This window comes from Numenius arquata, chromosome 3, assembly GCF_964106895.1.
Source record: "Numenius arquata chromosome 3, bNumArq3.hap1.1, whole genome shotgun sequence".
Taxonomy (NCBI): Eukaryota; Metazoa; Chordata; class Aves; order Charadriiformes; family Scolopacidae; genus Numenius; species Numenius arquata.
Genome location: NC_133578.1, coordinates 6,650,390 through 6,671,339, shown reverse-complemented (window position 1 = coordinate 6,671,339; position 20,950 = coordinate 6,650,390). Strand labels below are relative to the sequence as shown.

The 20,950-nt window shown below is 40.2% G+C and overlaps 1 protein-coding gene across 1 annotated transcript in view; it reads right to left on the bottom strand.

Moving 5' to 3' along the window:
- Positions 1 to 3,931: 3,931 nt before the first annotated feature.
- The window catches only part of LOC141463281 (von Willebrand factor D and EGF domain-containing protein-like), a 180,962-nt gene continuing 163,943 nt past the window's right edge, over positions 3,932 to 20,950 (bottom strand). Inside the window, exons 26-28 of the mRNA XM_074145613.1 lie at positions 12,804 to 12,899; positions 11,552 to 11,647; positions 3,932 to 4,029 (exon numbers count right to left, since the gene is read on the bottom strand). Coding sequence (XP_074001714.1) covers positions 3,932 to 4,029; positions 11,552 to 11,647; positions 12,804 to 12,899 — 290 coding nt within the window. The remainder of the gene's footprint in view (positions 4,030 to 11,551; positions 11,648 to 12,803; positions 12,900 to 20,950) is intronic.

Here is a 20,950-nt window from a genome sequence, read left to right as displayed (position 1 = left end):
CATCTAGTCCAACTCCCCTGCTGAAGCAGGATTGCCCAGAGCATGTCAGAGCACGTTACTCAGGACTGCATCCAGGCGGGGCTTGAAAATCTCCAGAGAAGGGGACTCCACACCCTCCCTGGGCAGCCTGTTCCAGGGCTCTGGCACCCTCACCGTGAAGAAGTTTTTTCTCATATTCGAGTGGAACCTCCTATGTTCCAGCTTGTGCCCGTTGCCCCTCGTCCTGTCACTGGGAACCACTGAAAAGAGTCTGGCTCCCTCCTCCTTCAACCCACCCTTCAGATACTTATAAGCATTGATAAGGTCTCCCCTCAGCCTTCTCTTCTCCAGGCTAAAGAGTCCCAGCTCTCTCAGCCTTTCTTCATAAGGGAGATGCTCCAATCCTTGAATCCTTGAATCATCCTCGTTGCCCTTCACTGGACTCTTTCCAGTAGTTCCCTATCCCTCTTGAATTGGGGAGCCCAGAACTGGATGCAGTATTCCAGTTGTGGCCTCACCAGTGCAGAGTAGAGGGGGAGAATGACTTCCCTATGAAATAAGTAAGGAGCAAGGGAAGATATTATCAAGGAATAATTTCATCAATAGTCTGTAGGCCCTGATTTTTCTATTATTTGCTACTTTCATTAATGCCTCAGACAATGAGATGTCACATTTTTGAACAATGTCCCACTTGGAGGCAGCGCGAGCAGGCTTAGCATTAAAATTATTTTTGATAAATGGGTAAAACAGCTTGAAATCCATAAGAGAAAATTAAGTAAAGACAATAAAGATGGTGCTTACAGAGGAAAAACCAACTGCACAAATGCCAAATGGGAAGTAAGTGAAAAGGTACAGCACAATGGAATAGACTCAGCAGGTTGCAGCACGGTCACAGAAAAATGTCAATCTCTTGCTGTAAAGGTATTAACCAGAGACTCAGGAGTTGGTGGGCACTGGCCTGCGCTGGCACTCAGCTGCAACACGTCAGGAAGGGGATGGAGAAACTGGGGAGAGTTTAGACAAGAGTAAGAGAGAACAGGATTTGAAGCTTGTTTGGTTTGGTTTGGTTTAGGAAAATGGGAGACAATCATGCAGGGGAGACTATCTGTCTTCAAACATGTAAACGTTGTTACTGAAAGAACTGTGATAACTTTTCTCTGAGCCCACCAAAGTTACTCCCCCAAGAAGTATCAGTTTTACTTGCAGTAGATTGCATTTCTGTTCAGTGTCAGGAAAAACAAAACTCCACTCTAATAATGTAGTTTAATATTTAAACAATTACTTAGATAAATTGTGAGATTTCCATGACTAACAGGCTTGGATAAGAAGTTGATTAAAGCCTGTTCAGATTGTTCACTTATACCTGATCCAATCTGATAAATTAGCTCTTGGGAGGCCCATCATCCCAACTTTTCTACAGTAATATGGGTATGAATTCCTATGCTTACAATTTACTGTAATCCGTGCTAGTAAATGAGCTTTGTATTTTAATATCTCTCATAATTTTGGGTTGGTTTTTTTTTTTTTTTTTTGGAGGGGTAGCTCATTTGCTTTCATATATTATAAGCCGGGTAATTTAAACTAGACACCATTAAATCCATCATTTTTGCTACTAACTCTGACTCTAGCTTTCAGCAAGCCTCAGAGATTGAAGGAAATGCGTTCATTCTCTTTTATTTAGAACGTTTCCTTCTTCACATCAAAGCAATGCACGTTCATACAGTGCAGCCAATCAGTATTTCTGTAGAGTAAGCCATGAAACTGAAGAGTGCTTCAAACAGTCTTGAAAAATGCGAGATGAATCATTGCTAGAGAAAGCCATGTATTTACATGTATCATTGATGGCTTGGCATTCTGGACATACATAATATGCAAAGTCTTTTTTCTACTTGCTTTTTCTTTCTGGACCGATTTATTGTGTAATAGTTTATTCATGTTAAAAAAAAGAAAAAAGGAAGCCTGTTTTTTTGATTTAATATTTTCTGTTAAGTTCAACGAAGTTCCACTTCATTTGTGAAATGACAAATATCGTACTTCACACTTTCACAAGTAGAGTAATGCTCTAAAGCAATCCTGGTAATCTCGGGCTGCTGTATTAAAAAGGGCAACTCTTGACCTACCGAGGGAAAGTCTCCTGGATATAAACACCTGCAGAAAATAACTCCAGTTTATTTTGGCATATTCCTCCTTCCATTTGGACTTCTTCTGTTAATTATTTGACAAAATGTGCACCATGTTTTCCTAGGTTACAGCCAATCTGTTTAATAGATTTTTTATATGTAAAGTACAACACTTAGTCATCTTATCTACATCAGCTGCATTTCAGTATTGATATAGGAACTGTAATTTAGTATGAGAATGTAGTTGTTAAGCAAATCCATACGGAACTTTAATCCTGATATTAAAATCTAATTATCATTAACAGAATAAAGTGACTATCTGAATAGATTTTCATGCTTTCTCTTAATATATTATGTAATTGAAATGAAAATACGTTGATTTTTGCCCCTAGCCTTTGTGTATAGATAAATGACAGGGCAAACTGCATTTTTGAAAGCTGGCGATTGGGCCAGTCAAGACATCTGAGTGGAAGAGTGTTTGAGTTATGGGAAATGACCGTGGCTTAAAAATGTGGCTCTTAACAATGGCAAATGTGAAATGTTTTGGGTGTTTGTGACTCTGGAAGGGAGGAGATTCTCTGAGAAACAGGGGGTGCAGGATATGAAATAAAGCACTACTCAAAGTGGAAGGGGAAACTCAAGTTGGTATATAGCGTGTTCAGACACAACAGGCAAGATGGAAAAAAAGGTTTTGTCAATGGTGACGCGGGGGATAAACTGGACTCAAAGAAATACACTGACGTGATGGTCAGGTCAAGCCCAGCTGTCAGATGTACTATATGGTTGCAAACCATTCTGTTAGTTGGACATGGCTTACTGGGTTTTTTTGGGGGACTGGGAATGAGGATAGTGTTTGCTTGACTCAATGCTTCTGAAATTAATGCAAAAAAAAAAAGATTTGCAGGAACTGGACTTCAGTTTACTCTGGTCAATGCCAGTAAGAAAGAAATCATTGTTTCTTCATAAGGCAGCGGGAACAGCTATCACAGCAAGAAGATACAGAGCAGGGCAGTGTCGCCTGTTTTGACTCTCATTCACCTTGGAAGGGCACAGCAAATTGAGTCCCATCAGCTCCGAGCACATGCAGGAGCACCCATTTGGTGATGGAGTAGCAAGTGCTAACAGATGGCGGGAGACTTCAACTTGGAAAAGGTCCTCTAACAAAGTTACTTTGAGGAGCGAAGTGGATCCCATTGTGACCATGAAAATTATTTTGGTGTTTTGCTATTTTTGGGTAGGTCTGTAGTGACATTTAATGTAGAGTTTGAGGTCAAGCGAGGCGAAGCGGGCTGTCTGTAGACATCAGAAACTGGAGTGGTGAAGGAAGGTGAATGAAGAAGACTAATCGCTACTCGCAGACCTCCTGGGTGCAAGGCCTGAGATTTCACGTTGCGAACAAGAGGCAGAGTTAGGAAGGCGGAGGTGTGAAAAGCAAGCGGAGGGGTGTCTGGTGGGAGGAGCAGGTTGCCTTGGCAATTTAGAAAAGCTTCTAGGCTTGGGCTGGACTGCAACCAGCTATTTTTCTCCAGGGTTTGCTGTGCAGATGATTAGTGGGTTTGCTCAGAAGCACTGTATTAAAGATCACCCCAACTACCAGCATGGACACAGCTTTTGTGGGTTTTATATTTGAAGTATTAAACAGCTCCTTAAGGGAAAATTCTGTATAGAACTTGGATACAGGGTTATTTTCGCAGCTTAGCAGTCATTAAGCTTCCTTTAAACTATTTTGTAACCTTATTTACATCTTTCATAAGGTTAACAAGACTGTAATCCATTTTCCTGTGGGCTATTTCAGTAATATTTGGTTATTTTTGTCCCTCTTACCGTAAGAATCAATGGTTTTGGACCTTACCAGTATAGCCACTTCTACAAGCACAGACATTTTGCCTTATGCACCTGCTTCCAAACAGACATTTATGCTCACAAAGTGCTACAAATGAAAATTAAAGTTGTTTAGAAATACACCTATTTTAAGTCTTGCAATTAGAAAGGGAATATTTAGATGCTTTTGAAAACGTGTGACAAATTATATTATGATTCAGTAGTTTCATATGAGGGAGGAAAAGACAATAAATAAAAAAATATTGAGGCATTAAAGATAGTTTGCCATAGGCTTTTGCATGCCTGTGTGTCTGTTTACAGTTTTCTTTATTTTTACCGTTTCTCCCCAATGATGGGGAAAGAGAAGACTGTGCCAAAGTAATAACCCCAGCTCAGTCAAAAATGGATCAGTGCAAGGCCTAATTTTGAAAGCCAGGATTCATTCTGGGCATTGATGGTTGAGTCAGATTTGTGCCAAAATTGATTTTCTTCTGTTCCAGTTGAAATAAAATAACAGCTGTTAAAAGATCCATTCTTGACTTGACTTTACATACTTGACACACGTAAATATGTAATCCCAAAAGGTGATGCTATCACAATAAATAAAAGGGAGAATTTGGTGACTTGCATACTTTACACCTCTGGAAACCAGGGCATCAGAACATGTAATTCCATGGTCCCACGGAATCAGTCATGAGCTACTTATTCCAAGGAAAAATGAATCAGAAAAACTTTTTTATCTTATCTACAGTACCGATGTCCTTATACAGGCCCATCCTTTTGAAGATATTCTGCAAATAAAAGAATTAGTGGGGTTTTTTTAAGGAGAAAAAAGATAATAAATTGAATTAGTCAAATTTCAGCCAGTTTTTCATGCTCATTAGCAGTTTATATTGTTATGACATTGTTTTGGCATAGAGGAAAGAGCCAATTCATAGGGCACCAATTCAAGAAGAACACACATGTCATAGTATTTTAATTAGATCTCATGAGCTAAACCTTCTGCAAATATTGCCAGAATATTGTATCCTAGTTACAGGCAGTCAAACTAGATGCCTTCAAAACTGGTCAGAAGTGTATCAATAAGTGGCTTCTTATATTTTCTTGCGTGGCAGAGGCATACAGGAGGTTGCAAACCATGCCCCATTAAGTCAGATCTGAAAATGAAGTAGATGCATGTCTATGATTCAATTCCATTCCTTCATCATGAAACAAAGTGTTCCATCAAATCTGAAAGAGTTTAATGTATCCCTCTGAGGGTTTTTTCACAGAAAATCAACTTCAACAAATTGAGGGGCTGCAGGAACAAATTCTAGGATTTCAGTTTGTTAGACTTAGGTTCTGATTTTGACACAGATTTAAGCTCATGCAATTTCTTTGTGTTACAATCCGAACTCTCGGAGACAGACCAGGCCAGTGAAATTTCTTTAGAAAACACATAATGAGATCCTAAGCCATCCAAATGTGATTCTCAGAGTTATACTAATTGTTATAGTGACCTTGGAAGGCCAGCAACAAGATGTTTAACAACATCTGGAACTTGTATTGGTTTTGTTTTATCAGGTTGTCACAGCAGTTAACACTCAGTGAGGAGGCTGAGATTTTGCCAGAGGGGGGAATATTAAAATCTAAATTTGTATACTGAACTTCAGGCCTGACAGCTACAGGAGAGAGGAGCGAAGCAGCAGACTCACTGCCACTCTACTCGTCTTAGAAAGGAGAGGCTGCGAACAGCTTGGTAAACTCTTATGAGTACAGTCAGGTAGTGAGAGTTCATGCTGTGTCAAAACTACTGACCCACACCGTGTCCAGAACAAGAACGTGCAGAGACCTGGACGTGCTGGTGACCTTCAGGTGCTCCTTTTTAAAAAGCCAGCAGTGTCAGCTGGTTATCTGCTGTAGGACTCCAGTGACCTGGAGCCAGTGACTTGCCTTCCTCATATATGAGCTAGTTGATATATTTCTGCTATTTTGAAAAGGTGAAAGTGCTGTCTTGTTGAAACAAGTTTTTATGAAGCAAACTTGTATTTGTTAGGTGTCTGTGGCAAAACACTCCTCAAGACCCAGAGTAGGCAGCTGCAAACATCTGAATTTCTCCGTCTTCTGAGAGGGGGAGGCACAAGTTTGAGTCTTGGGTGTGGATGGGGCAGAGGAGGAATGCAATCGTGCTCAAGCTAGAACAGTGTGCTCATCATCTGCAGACTGCTACTCCAGCTCCTCTGTGAACTCTGAAATAACTCAGATCCATAGCTGGAAAAATCTCAGCGTTTCATTCACTGCAATGGAAACATTTCCCAGTAGGCAATGTATTGTGAGCAAAAGGGGCTCCCTTTGCCTGCGCCAGGTTTATTCCACTGTAGTAAGCTAGAAGAGAGAGAACTGTGTATGATATTACTGCCATTCATTCACTATGAGCTTGGGCTGGGGAAAAAATGGAAGTTGAGTCTCCTTTCAGCTTGGTAGTGGATATAATAAGAACAAGTGGATAAAATAAGAACAAGCAAAGAGCTGTGGACTCTTCTGGAGACTCCTATAGCAGCTAGGAGTGTCTTGGTATGCATGGGCAGAAGAACAGGCTTTAGTTAAGGTACCAGGCTTTTTTTTTCCACCTATAGTTTCTTCAAGTCTCAGTTTATGCAAACAAAGAAAACAAAGGAAAAAGGTTTCCTCCTTTTTATCCTTTGCTACCTGCCTGTCTCTCCCTCTCCACCCACTGCTTCCTGCTGTAGTGCTCAGAAAAACAAGAGCTCAGTGAGGAGAAAAGTTAAAAACATTTGGGAAGAAAATTGGAAGTGAAATCACAGAGGATAATAACATAGCTGAAGTTCAAATGAATATTTCATAAATGTATTTACAAGGGATGCTAAGCCACTAAACACTAAAAATGACACAGGCTATGTATGCATTATCCTGTACAGATTCAGCAAAGAAAGTCATTTAATAAGCTAAGCTTATGTTAAAATTATAATCAATAAATGCCCATTACAGAAAAAGATTTATCCCTGGGTGTTAAAAGAACAGAGCTATAATTTGAATGCGAACTACATTCTTTTTTAAGATTTTTTATTTTTTTAAGGTTTGAAAGGGTTACATAGGAAAGCTAGAAGAAAGCCTGTCTGAGATGTTGTTCAATGCCGAGAGAGAGAAGGAGGAAGAATGTTGAGGAAATTATAAGGCTATCAGCTTGACACTTATAACATGCAAATAAAGAGAAGATATTCTGAAGGGCAATGAGGAGCCGGTATGGGTTCAATAATATTAGAACAGAAGATAGCAGCATGAATTTTAATGATGAAGATCCTTCACAACTATAACCTTCTTATACTTTATAATTAATTATTAGAATTATACCTTGATCCTGCATTCAGAACCTTAAACAACAAGCTTATATCCCTGGCCAGAAGCCTTCTGACTTTACTGGGCTGTGTTCTGGCTTTATCTGTCAGTGTAATCAGATTGCACTGTCAGGTCTTCGCTGCTTTGGTCTAATGTTTCTTTTCTAGCTCAAGAAAAAGAGAGATGTGAGTTAACACGGCAGGAGGCAAGGGAAAGCCACAAGCTTGGAGCTTTAGACTGGGTATCTAATATGGAATGGGAAGAATCACTGATAAAAACATAGTGATCCTGGGATACAGTTTCTGTGTTTTCAGGCAGGGAATTTTTGGAATGCTTGTGCTGCTGTCATGAAAAATAAAACCAGAGTCAGAAATAAAAAGCTTCTAATGGAAGAAGCTTAATCTATGAAGCCGCTCATTTCTATAGTTGAGACATGTTGAATATTTCAAATGGCTTTTTTTAACCAGTCCCCCCCCAAAAGGTAATTTCCCTACATTTGCAATACAGTTTGAAACTTGTCCATTATTCTTTAAACTATGACTGTCAAAGTCATAGGAATTTATCAAGGATAATGTGTGTATTCCACCATACACCTTATCTGGTGGGACAAATGACCTATTTTATTGATTGTCTTTCAGAAGCTATTCTGTTCAGTTACAGATGAGTGGGGAAGAAAACTATTCTCTGACCCCTTTATTTACAGTCTGATAAAAGAGGACTATGGTGTTTTGTCTGTTACCAATGTCTCCTAAAAGTCCCTACTTTTGTCAAGTTCTGCAGTTTAGTTGTAGCCAGAGACTGGCTGAAACTGTAAGAAAAACAGCCTGCACAGACGTCTCTGGAATGTCATTGTGTGATTGACTGATTTAGCATTACAAAATTCATAATTCACTGCATTAAATGGACATGCAATTTTATTGCACATCATCATAAAAGAGGCAAAGTTTTTACTTGTATGATTGCATCTCCAAAATGTAGCAGACCTGTTCCAAATAAGATATAAGCTCCTTAAACCTGTGGTGACTACGTCTGACAACACAGTCCAGTCTTGCTCTCTCAGACATTTTCAAAATACATAAAATTATTCTGACCTAGGTATTGCCAATCTTCATTGCAAGAGAACAGAAAATCTGCTCTAGGTTACTGTCAGTGGTGTCGTCCACTGGAAGGTTGAAACATTTTGGACTATCACTTGTGACAGAGATCTAGGTCCATTTTTCCAAGTGAAAGAGGCATCGGTATCTGCACTTGGAAGTATTTATGTTAATTATTAGGGACCTGAAAGTAGGGGATGTTATATTTTGCTTTTTCTGGTTTTATAGAAGACTGAAGAGAGAAGATTTAGAAAAGATTCTTTGTGGCAGCTATATCTACTGTGACATCCAAACATCTTGAACTATCCATGTAGGCCTAGGGTTTTATGAGTTAGAAAATGCACTGATGAAGGTGATCTGTGACTTCTTATTAAAGAAAAATCAAAAGTAGGTGTCCAAGATGAATTTTCAGTATTTGTCCATTGTCTCTTTTGTTGGCTTAATGGCCTACTCTGGCTGGCTATCTCGGTACAAAGGACTGAAACAATTTCTGTTTGTCCAGAAAACAGTGGTGGAAAATAGTCTCTGTAGATCCTTTGATTTAGTTATCCTACTGGGGTGTGTTAGGAAGTTAATAAGGAAAAAATGGGGCTCGGTGTTTCGATGAAACCTGTATCTGTGTTCCCATCACTGCCAACCCAATAAGGGCAGCTGCGTGAATTCATAGGCTGAAACCAAAGAATGAATCTGGGTTTATCGAACCTTCTCCTCCCCTTGAAAAAGCCCCTGAGAAACAATCCAGGCATAATTGCTTCTGGACAGTGGAGGAGGTACACTGATTGCCGGGAAAAGTTATTTGGATTCTTACTTGTAGTGGGCCTACAGGAGAGATGGGGAGGGACTCTTTATCAGGGAGTAGAGAAATAAGACAAGGGGTAACGGTTTGACGCTGAAAGAGGAGGGATTTAGACTATATATCAGGAAGAAATTCTTTATTGGGACGGTGGTGAGACACTGGAACAGGTTGCCCAGAGAAGTTGTGGATGCCCCATCCCTGGAGGTGTTCAAGGCCAGGCTGGATGGGGCTTTGAGCAACCTGCTCTAGTGGAGGTGTCCCTGCCCATGGCAGGGGGGTTGGAAGTCATGATCTTTAAGATGTCTTCCAAACCAAACCATTTTATGATTCTATTATTCTATGGATTTTTTGTGTTGTGAAATGGAAAAAAAAATTAGTTGAATAATACGAAAAAATATATAATTAATAAATAAGGCAAATTAATAAATTCACATACAATATAGTAAATAATACACAATGTTTTTAGATTATACTTGATAGAATAAATTAATATAGAATATGAAATAGTATTTGAATGTCATGAATAATATATTGCTACTACTTTCTTTTCTTATAAAGTGAATGTTTTGCTCTGCTGTTGAGTTTAAAAGCCAAAGTCTGTAGTTAAAGTGGTGCAAATCAAGACGGTATTCAGCCTTGTTAATGCTATAGCGAAGCACAGGGTTTGGACATACGCATCCAAGCAAGAAGGGGATGCCGAGCGCAGGGAAACCTCAGAGGCTTAAATGTGACAAAGCAGTTTTGCCCGGCGGAGTCGTGTGATGAACCAAACGCCTCCTTGCCAGAAACGCACTGGTTCTGGCAGAGTGTGTGGATTTGGTCCACTCTTCCCGTGCTGCTGGGAGATGGGAAAGAGGCCAAAGTAGTAAGAGAGCAACAAAAAAATATATAACCAGAGGTTGGTTACAGTCCTCTTTGCTGCTGCTTGTCAGTGCCAGAGCCGAGGCGAAGGTGAGCAGTTCTTTGAGTGAAGGAGGTGCTCAGAAGACTTTTTAAGTTTAGGCAGATAAATACATTTTTTTTTTTTCATTGAGTTCTGGATTTGGATGAATAGCCTCCCATTAAAACACAAAACCAGACTTGCTTTCAGGGGTTACACTTCTATGCAAAACTTTATACCTAACATCTGTGAGGATGAAGACTTTCTTGTTCCCCTGCTTGCTCCCTGCCTCACCGGAAAGCCCTGGAGCAACATTATAAGACCTCACCATCTGCTCTCTGACAATAGTCTTCCCTCTTTCTATTTAAAAAAACAGAAATTCCAGCCACTTGGTGATTATTTGGGTTTGCTCTGGCACCTGGGAGTTTCAGCCAGCTCCTTTTGGGACAAAAAGCTGATTTAATTCCCCACTAGAGTGAAAACATGGGAAGAAACAGTAAAAACAGAGTGACTAGCAAATGAACAGATTTGGACCAAAGTTCCAAGGGAGCTGGTTAAATAGATATATAAAAAGTTGCCTTGGCTTGTGTGCCTGTACAGTACGGCAGAAATTGTTAATGATAGTAAGCCTTGCTTGCCTTTCACAGGAACAAGCACGTTTTGTTTATTTATTAAATAAACCGAGTCAAGAATATGTCATCAACTAATAAATAACTTTAAACATTACCGTGTTTGAACTAGAAGACAGCTGGCACAAAGAAACAATTACACAGCCATTGGGACTTAACTGACAAAAGATTTCCATAAGTAATTATGCTCTGCGAGTGTGAGAGGAAAGAAAGATTGCCCTTTAAAGGGGATAATGCCTTGATATTTTCCTCATGCCCTTTTACTGTAAAGCTAATAACATACATAAACTGAAGTGACCCTCTACGTAGCAGGCAATAACAGGGCTCTTCCTATTCCAGGTCTTCCAGTCGTTCCACATGCAAACACTTCCAGCCGTCTCGGTGGCCAGGCTGAACACGTAGCATTTACAGGGTCTGGCTCTTAGGTTAGCAGATACATAGAATTTCTTTCTGTGCTTAATGCCACCGGGGTACGCGGAATGGGCTACTCCATTTCCTTTTGTCTCTGACCCTTCCTTTTTTACCTTTTATTTCAAATTATTTAATTTAAAGACTACTAATTTTGTCTGACGGGTCGAGCTCCCATAAGTAAAAGATGAGTCAGGGGTCTCTCGTGCTGATGCTGAGTCCAGAAATGTCTTTGAAGGTAATAGTTTTATTGGCAGCACAAGACAGTTTTGACAAATAAGAGGCAGAATTTAGGTGCTAATCATGTTACGGTTGACTTTTACATGTATATAGGATCATAGAATCATTTAGGTTGGAAAAGATTTTTAAGATCATCAGGTCCAACTGTAAACCTAACACAATATATATATAGTAGAGAATTTAATGCGTAAAGATCTCCGGTGTAACGTGCGTGGCTACAAAACCATAGTAATTAAAGCAGCACTTACGTGTCTGGCACAGCGTTCCTACCCATCCTCCAGAGCACTCGCAGATGTTTGGACCTATACATTCTCCGCCGTTCAGACATTTCTGCAGGCAAACAGCTGAACAGATTGACATGAAACGAGTGAGAAGATGTACACGGTAGATCTGGGTGTTCAAGATCTGTCTGAAAGGTGACCTGCTAGGTTTTTGTTCCATATGGCTAATTTCTAAAGAAGCGAATGTGTTCTATTCATCAGATAATCAGTGCTCAGGATTCTTTGATATTTGCTTCTTAAGAAATTTATCTTTGATGACTGTCTACTGGGAGCTTTGCTATTTCTAATGCTCAGCTCACCATCAGCTAGGAGTACTCTCCCTAAGATATATTCTTGTGTTATATGCATATTATGCGTTCCATGTTATAAATAAACACGTTCTTATAGTAAAATTTGATATGTTTATTGCATATATTATATACATATCTATCAGAGATCCTGAAAGAGTGAATACATGTTTTGGTGTATATGCGTGAGACACAGACTTCTTTCAGAATTTCTGAATAAATTATTACTATTATAATTTCAAACCACTGGTTTTTAAAACACTGAAATCATATTTACTATCAGGACCCACAGGGCAAAAAGCCAATATTTTAATCTGGTTTACATACGGTATGTCATCTTGTTTATAAATTTCTTCAGTTTATCTGTCAACATCATGGTAATGAGTAGCCACGTAAGGAAAAATATTCCTTGAAAATATTTTAGGGTGAAAGGGTTTTTTTCATTGCATTTATACGTAACTTTAGTCGGATCTGTTAGAGTTACAGAGTAAGAACACATCTTTCTCCAAATTATGTACCCGAATGTATCTGGTGACCTTGAGAGTATATTTTGGAAGGCTTTATAGCAGGCTTTAAACAGTTCTGTATTTTGAAATATATGGCATTTCTCTGTAAAATGTAACAAAATATGTGAAGCTGTTCAATGCTTCAAGTTTAATACTATAAAAATGAGTTTCCATAACAAGCTGTGTAACAGGCAGCTGCATGAAGCAGAACCAAGGGTTCCCCTACACAGCTTTCTCCCTTTGCGAGCATCAAATGTTTACAGCACTTTGCATCACCTGTGCTTAAAACAGCCTTTCTGCAAACTGCTCAAGTAGCAAAACAGATTCTATTCGCTATATTGTTTTTTAATATTAAAAGAAGATTACAATTGATGTTGACTGGCCTAAGTAATAACAATCTGTTTGATGGGCGGTCGAGGTGCTTACGTTTATTGCAGTGCTTTCCCCTCCAGCCGGATGGGCAGTCGCAGACGTTTGGGCGCACGCATTTCCCTCCGTTCATGCACACGGGATCGCAGACACCTGCAGACGCAGATCAAAGGAAGAACATGGGAAAGGAGGGAAGGCTTCACTAGAGTCTTATTCGCCTCCTCTCGGAAGGTTCAGTCGCTTGTAATTAAAACGTAGAAAAGTAATTTGGATTTGAGAATCTGAAACACGGAGGGCTTGGTAGATCCCATAAATCCTTCTGGAAAATGTTGTGCCTTGTGTGGAAACTCTTTTCACAGAATCACAGAATCTTCTTGGTTGGAAGGGACTTTTGAGATCATCGAGTCCAACCAACAAAAAAAATCAAAAACCAACCAACCAACCAAAAACCCAAACAACAACCACAACACCAAAACCAAACCAAAACAAACACGCACAAGCCCACCCCACACCCACCCACAAACAGACAGAAACCAACAATCTCGGGCACTAGAGCATGCCCTGAAGTGCCATGTCTACACGTTTCTTAAACACCTCCAGGGATGGCGACTCCACCACCTCCCTGGGCAGGCTGTTCCAGTGCCTGACCGCCCTCTCAGTAAAGTAATTCTTCCTAATACCCAATCTAAACCCCCCTGGCCGCAACTTCAGACCATTTCCTCTGGTCCCGTCATTATTCCCTTGGGAGAAGAGGCCAACACCCACCTCTCTACACCCTCCTTTCAGGTAGTTGTAGAGGGCAATGAGGTCTCCCCTCAGCCTCCTCTTCTCCAAACTAAACAAGCCCAGTTCCCTCAGCCTCTCCTCATAGGACTTGTTCATACTTTTGGGGAAGCTCCCACAAGAGCTGCCTCACCATATAAATGAGGGAGGCATTAATTACAATGATTCTCAGAAAAACAAGGAAGAAATTTTCTGTGGCAGCTGTGGGCAGACCGAATACTTGTTAGAGCTTTCACTTCCTAACTGGAAAAACATGTTCTCAGATGTTCATTTGGGTAAGAAAAGACTTGAAGAGGAGAGATTGTTTTCACACAATTTGGGGAACGTTTTCACATTCAACCAAGCTTAAAGACTAAATAGATCTATTCCTCCCTTGCCTTTTTGCAACATTATTTGTTACTTACCTTTTTACTTTACTCTTTCATATAAATAAGACACAAAAGCTAAGTTGTTTGTTCAGCCATAGGAAGCCAGATTATTTTTTGGGTTAGATTTCATTAGAAATCTAATTCATAGAATCATAGAATCATAGAATCGTCCAGGTTGGAAGAGACCCTTGGGGTCATCGAGTCCAACCATCTACCCTACACTACAAAGTTCTCCCCTATATCATATCCCCCAACACCACATCTAAACGTGTCTTAAACACATCCAGGGATGGTGACTCAACCACCTCCCTGGGCAGCCTGTTCCAATGCCCAACCACACTTTCTGTGAAAAATTCTTTCCTAATGTTCAGTCTAAACCTACCCTGCTGGAGCTTGAAGCCATTCCCTCTCGTTCTGTCATTAGTTACCTGTGCGAAGAGCCCAGCACCAACCTCTCTACAGTGTCCTTTCAAGTAGTTGTAGAGAGTGATGAGGTCTCCCCTCAGCCTCCTCTTCCTCAAACTAAACAGTCCCAGCTCCTTCAACCGCTCTTCATATGATTTGTTTTCCAGGCCCTTCCCCAGCTTCGTTGCCCTCCTCTGCACTCGCTCCAGCACCTCGATATCTCTCTTGGATTGAGATGCCCAAAACTGGACACAATACTCGAGGTGTGGCCTCACCAGTGCTGAGTACAGGGGCACAATCACCTCCCTACTTCTTCTGGTAGGGAAGCAAATTGCTCATTTTTGCATCTCAGATTAAGCCCTGTATTTATCAATATTGTTTTACAACATCCAACAGTAAAATCCTGCAAGGAGCCTCAAAATGGGAATTATTATTAAAAAATAGCATGCAAAAATACAGCAACTGTAACATGATGGGAGAATAACCTCCTCTTCTTCTCTTAGATACGATCAGGCATTTTTGGATAGGTAGATTTAGACTCCCCAATTATTCCTTTGTGCACCAAAATATTGCTTTTGTGGCTTTTTGTTTCCTGGTCTATTCCTTCAATGCAGATGCTGTTGCACTGGCAGCTTTTAGCACTGTATGGCGGCTCTTGGTTGGCTGCTACATTTGCGTTTTGCTCTGTGCCAAACCTCCTGGATCTCTCAGCGCAGTGACCTGCCCTCAGGCAGGTCAGACTTCCCCACGCTTATACGGGCTGCTTGGACCCAAGCCCTTAAACTGTCATCCTCGTTTTCTTTCTTTCTCTGCCTCTCCTGATCCATGCTGTAATCTTGGCCTCTGCTCACTAAGGCTAACCGGGAGCTACAGTTCTTGCTGAACTATCAAAAAGTGCTGCAACTACTAGTTAAAAACTAGATGAGTTCAAAGTGTTATGGCAACCGTAACTCTGAAATTATTTAATCTTTGATTTTCCCTCTTCCTTTTTGTCCCCCTTTTGATCTCACGTCTCCAACAATGGACTTTGGACCTACAGTCTTATGTTGTGTTGTATTTGACTTCCTGTTTCAGTGATAAAACAGCTCAGATATTCAGAATTTAGAAAAGATGACCCGAAAACCATAAAATGTGGATCTAGATTTCAAATGACCTTATGCTTTGTGATATTCACAGACCATGGTGTCCCCAGTGCTAACCTGCTGTCCTAAAATCATACTGTTGAAAACCAGGGACTTGATTTTGAGATCAAATGAAACTTGGACAGTGTCTTCCCCCCACCCCTTAAAAAGTGAAATCAAGAAAAAATAACTAGAAACACAGTACTATTTGTTCAAATGGGTATTTATCATTTTTTTTGTCCCTTATATTTTCTGTGTATTTTTAACATTATACAATCGTCTGCATTTTAAGATATTACTGGTTGTTTTGTCCTGATATCAGATTTTTTAAATGTTTTGACAACAGACCCTTCCTTCAATTACAGGGAGTCAAACTAGTGTGCTCTCTGATTCACATTTTCAGTTTGCGTAGAACTGAATTTGTTCCAGCTCAATTTGCATTGCAACTCAGCAAAACTTTACGTAGCAGGTGAGCTCCAGTCTTGGTCTGAGTAAAACATAACAGCTCAAACTGGCTTTAAACTTGGGATCTGTTTCTCTCTTTGTGCAGCTGCCTTAGGAATAAACAACTATGAAAAAAACAGCATGAACTTCCTTTACATTTTTTATTGCTTATGGCATCTCTCACTCAAGTGATAAATCCAAAGGACTCAGTTCCAAGTGAACAAAGGGAAAAACTTAAGTGGGAAATGTGGGGTCAGGGCCAAAATTGTTCTGAACTGGAGGGGCACTTCTGCCTGCCCTCCCTCCAGGGCAGATGCTTTCTCTCCTTGCCAGGGAATTCACCAGCACCTTTATGTAAATGAATGCAGTGTTATCTCTCCCCTTGTCCTGTCTGACGTCTCCACCTTGTTCTCCCTTTCTTTAACTTTCCTAAATACAATTCCATCTCAATACCCGTCAGGCAGGCTTCAACATTTGTTGATGATAACTAGTTTGGATCCTTTCTAGTCCCACTCCTTGGCCCCTGTGGAGGAACTCCAATTTCAAAATAGCAAACAAAAATGTTACAGCCTCTCACAGGAAAACTAAATAAATTATCAGACACTAAGAGAGCAAATCGAATTATTGCAATCCTCCCGGGTACTGGCATGACTTTGAAAAGACTCACAATTCTTTTTTTTCCCCTCCCCTTAAAAAAGGCCTGGCATCTTGACCCAAAGACAACATTGGTTTGATAGGTTTTCGACCTGCCCTGGGGACAGGGCATATCCTAATAATATGTCTGTAAACACGTTCGTGTCTTCCCTTTGTTGGAGGTTGGTAAAGTATATAACTGGGGGTTGGGAGAGTCCTGTACTGTCAACACTTCCTGGGTGCAAGCTTGCTGGCAATCAGTAAGTATCACTAAAGCCTTAATCCCATTCCCCTTGCTGTCAGCGTCGGCATTTCCGTCCTCTTCGGTAAAAAGCGAAGCACAAATTTCATATGCAATAGAATTACTCAATTCTATAATGTGCCACAATTCTATAAGGCCACTGTTTAAAACCAGAAAGGACTTCCATGATCTTCTGTTTTCCAAAACTGTTAAGTTAGATAAGCTAAACCTATGTTGAATGTGATAATGCAGGTTAAAGAAAAAGCATGATTACATGTTGTATTTCAGGTGAGGGGTGATTTTGATTAGGTAACAAGCAGCTGCAGGCGTTAAGATAAAACATAGGTGTTACATAGAACATCATACAAAATGTACACAATTCTTCTGTGCGCTGAAAGGCATTCACAAGTTGCTAAGTTTTCTGTTTTATACAGCAGTTCTTTCTCTTTGATGGCTTTAATGCATTTTGACCTTACAATCACTTAAAATTTCCTGTGACCCTTTTCACAGCTTATCCCCTCTAGGCTGACTTGACCCAGTGAAGTGCTTCTTGCAACTCTTTTTATCAACCTCCACGGAGCTCCGTAATTCAATTGTTCGGCCCCAACCTCTTCAAGGTAGTCAGACCTCCTGCTTTGTCAGCCAAAGGGAAAAATTTTCCTGCAAATTAAATATTTCCAGAGATTACTAAAATTCTAAAAAAAACCCCAATGAAGATTGGTTTAAATGTTGTCTGTAAAGTCAAGTTTGTCCTTCTAGTGCAAGTAGCAGCAGTGATGGACATCTACAATTACAGTGCCTTCCTTTGCCTGCCCTTCTTGCCATTGATTTACAGTAACAGTTCCTCTAAAATATACCCAATATTAAAAAATTTATCCCTGCTCTGCAAAGCAAAAAGGGACTGGGGCCAAAGTTAAGTACTGGGCATGGTTTGCTGGACTGCACATGCTAGATGCAATTGAGAGTAATCTCTTTTTCTAACAAACAGTCACGATACTTGCCAGCAGGAGTTGCTGATTAGTTTACAGTGATTAAAAGAAGCTAGACATTTCCTTCAGACTCCCACTGCTTCTGTGGATTAGCAGGCAAAAACTTTTCAAGTTGAACCTAAGCCACCTTGTGATGCAAGTACCCCATTACACCTTTTCTCACTAGAAGGAGACAATAATAAGAAGTAAAAAGCTTGTAATTTTGTTGAAATAGGACAGTCTTCATCACCACCCTCATAAAGTCAAAACAGAGGGAATATTAAATCAGGTTCCTAAAATCTTGGCAGAAAGGGATCCTCTGCAATGTTTCAGGAATACGCCTTGCCGCAGCTGAACATCCGTGTCCTTTCCTGACAATGAGATTGCACAGACTTTTTCTTTCTGAATCAAAAAACACCTGCCATCACATATCCTGAGCAGTGCTGCTGATGAGGAGACAGTGCGTCACGCTGCAGTGCTGATTAGAAAATGTAGTTTTCAAGACCTTTTTTTTTCTTTTTTTCTTTTTTTTTTCTTTTTTTCTTTTTTTTTTTTTTGCCCCGTAGAAGCTGAGAAACCTGCTTCTGGATGCATTCTGCCTTTGGATGCAAGAGAGAAAATAGCCTCAAGCAGTAACATCTGTGTGGGCCAGCTAGGGTAATGCATCAGGCTATAGCTTTACTGACAAAGAACACAGAAATGCGGCCAAAAGAACCCCCACTGGTAGATATATACTTCAACGTATCCTTTAAGTCACCACCCCTGTGCTGTCATTTAGATGTGATGCACAGGCATTGCTTTTATTTCTTGCCGGGGTTGGTTTTGGACTGACTTCTCTGAGGGTCTAGTGCATATTTCGACTTGCTCTCTCTATTGCTCTTTTGAGGAGCAGGAAGCGTGATAGGTTGCAGGTTTGGCTTTTGTATGTGCACATGTTGTTCTAATGTTTGTTTTCTCCTTTCTGCTTAGCGGTTGTCTTGATTTGGTGTGACATTCTCAAACACAAAGAGCTGTAGCTGGGGAGATACAACACAGTAAGGACACAGAGCATGGGACAGATTTAAAAATAACACCGACCGGTCTTGTCAGGAAAATACAGATGATGGAGCTCAAGCCCAGAATAAAAATGAAACCAGTAGATGTGAAAGCAGTGGGTTTTGTGTTAAAACTGGACACTTCTAGTCCTTTTCCAGAGTTTATAGGTAATATACATCATCTATTGATAAAACACAAAACCCGGGGAGAAGCTCTGTGCCAGGAACGGGACAATCCCGAGACTGCAGCCTTAAAATGTAAGGATGCTGCTGATTTTTTTCATAGGACGAGAACCCGAGGGTCAGGTCAGCAGTTTCACAAAATAGCACAGCTCGATTGATCGACTGGAAAGAAGGTTCCCCATCTCTCCGGATGCATTATGCATCCCAGCAGCACTGCTCAAATGCAACATTATCCTGACTGCAGTAAGGCAACAATTAGTTTGATGCTTCTGGGCTCCAAATAAAGATTTGATCTTGCTGAACGATCTTTAATCCTTTGAAAAAATTAATCACAAAAGGGATGTGTCCTGGCCAAAAAGGGTGTTTCTAACAAAAGGCACCGTTGTTTAGATTCTACTGCTCTGACACCAGCAGAAACTTGTCACAGTAAAAAATGTCATTCTCCCCTTTAGAGGGTATAACTGATGCTCAACAGATCATTAGCGAGATGGATGTACCAATATATCTGCTGCTGTGAAGGTCCCAAATGCACATAGCTCTGAAAAACATCTTAGATTTGGGACACCAGCAATTTCTAGTCCCCTTTCTTTCTACTTCCAAGGGCAGTAAGGAACCAGTTCTGCCCGCGCTGAGTTTTAGACACATATGTTGTTCCAGAGCTTGATTTTCTCTGAAATTCCTCATCTATGTTGATTTGGATTTGTAAATAAAGAAATAACTTTCTCTCCAACCTCTATCAATGTAACCTCAGATGTGCAATCCACTGCATGTCAGTAAGTATAGGCACAGATTTAATTTTAAGAAGAAGGAGTATTTGTCATATAATATAATTGTTTGCAATTTTTGTGCAAGGTTCTTCTAAAATTTGGGTCCTTATCCATATCAAGCTACCAATCATTTTGAGGTTTGCTCATCCCTATTTCTCGCTTCATGTATCTCTGACAGAGATGCAAAGCACTTCTTCAATAAATTACCTTGCTGAATAGTAAAAATAATCTGGTAGAAACCTCTGAGGGATGCAGCGCGGGAGAACAAATTACTACAAGACACAGAGGGAGCTGTAAATGTAATTGTGATGGGTGTGGTGACAGTTTGCATTTATAATATATTCACTTTACCACACGGCTCTAGCAATATGAGTTAGTTTGCATGACCTAGCACACATTTCAGGAGAAAAAATGGTCTGAAAAACTGTAGACCATAGAGATAGCAGTGCAATGCCAATGCTTTGCCTAATTTTGTTTGGGCTTCGTTCTGATGTGTACTCGATATTCCTACGGGGCCTTTTAGTGTTATTAAAGCAAGAAATAAATCTAATTTAGGTATCAGTTCAGAAAAAAAAAAATGGGAAAAATAATTAATACTAGATGGCAAAACTACTGAGATGCTAGGCTGGACTCTGAGTGTCAGGGTGTAATGTACTGCATTGCTGTTTGCTCTGACATGTCACTCTCATCAGATGATACAATTTTCTGCCAGTTAAAGAACATCCTGATCTCTCCATCTATACCTTCAAAAATTTCCCTGGTAATGGGCAAGACTCTGAAGCCTCAGGAAGCTGTGGAAACCAGTGAGGGATTGTGCCTCCAATACAGATAGGGGACTCTCGACTCTCCTTGGATTGAAATATTTCTTCCTCTGGGTCTCCTGATCTTTATTTTGCCTATTGTTTCCTGTCAGGTGAAACTCTTTCTAGAGATACAATGGTATGATGTTTGGATAGCTGCAAAATATTTCAGTATCTTTCAGAATGAAAGCTACTACAAAACAAATAAGGATGCGCAGGTGCACTTTTATATATTTGGGGAATATTCTGCTAGGAACTGTCAGATTTTGAGGTCATTAGCAAAACCTTTTTCTCATTTACTGATTGGTTTTAGTCTGATTGCAATGGCATTCATTTGAAAGAGACTATAGCTATACTCTGCTCTCATCTTTGCAACTGTTAGTACATAATTAATGTGGGGAATTGTAAAGTATACTCTAAGCACAGCTTATATTCCCATCTTGTTAGGGTCTGGGGT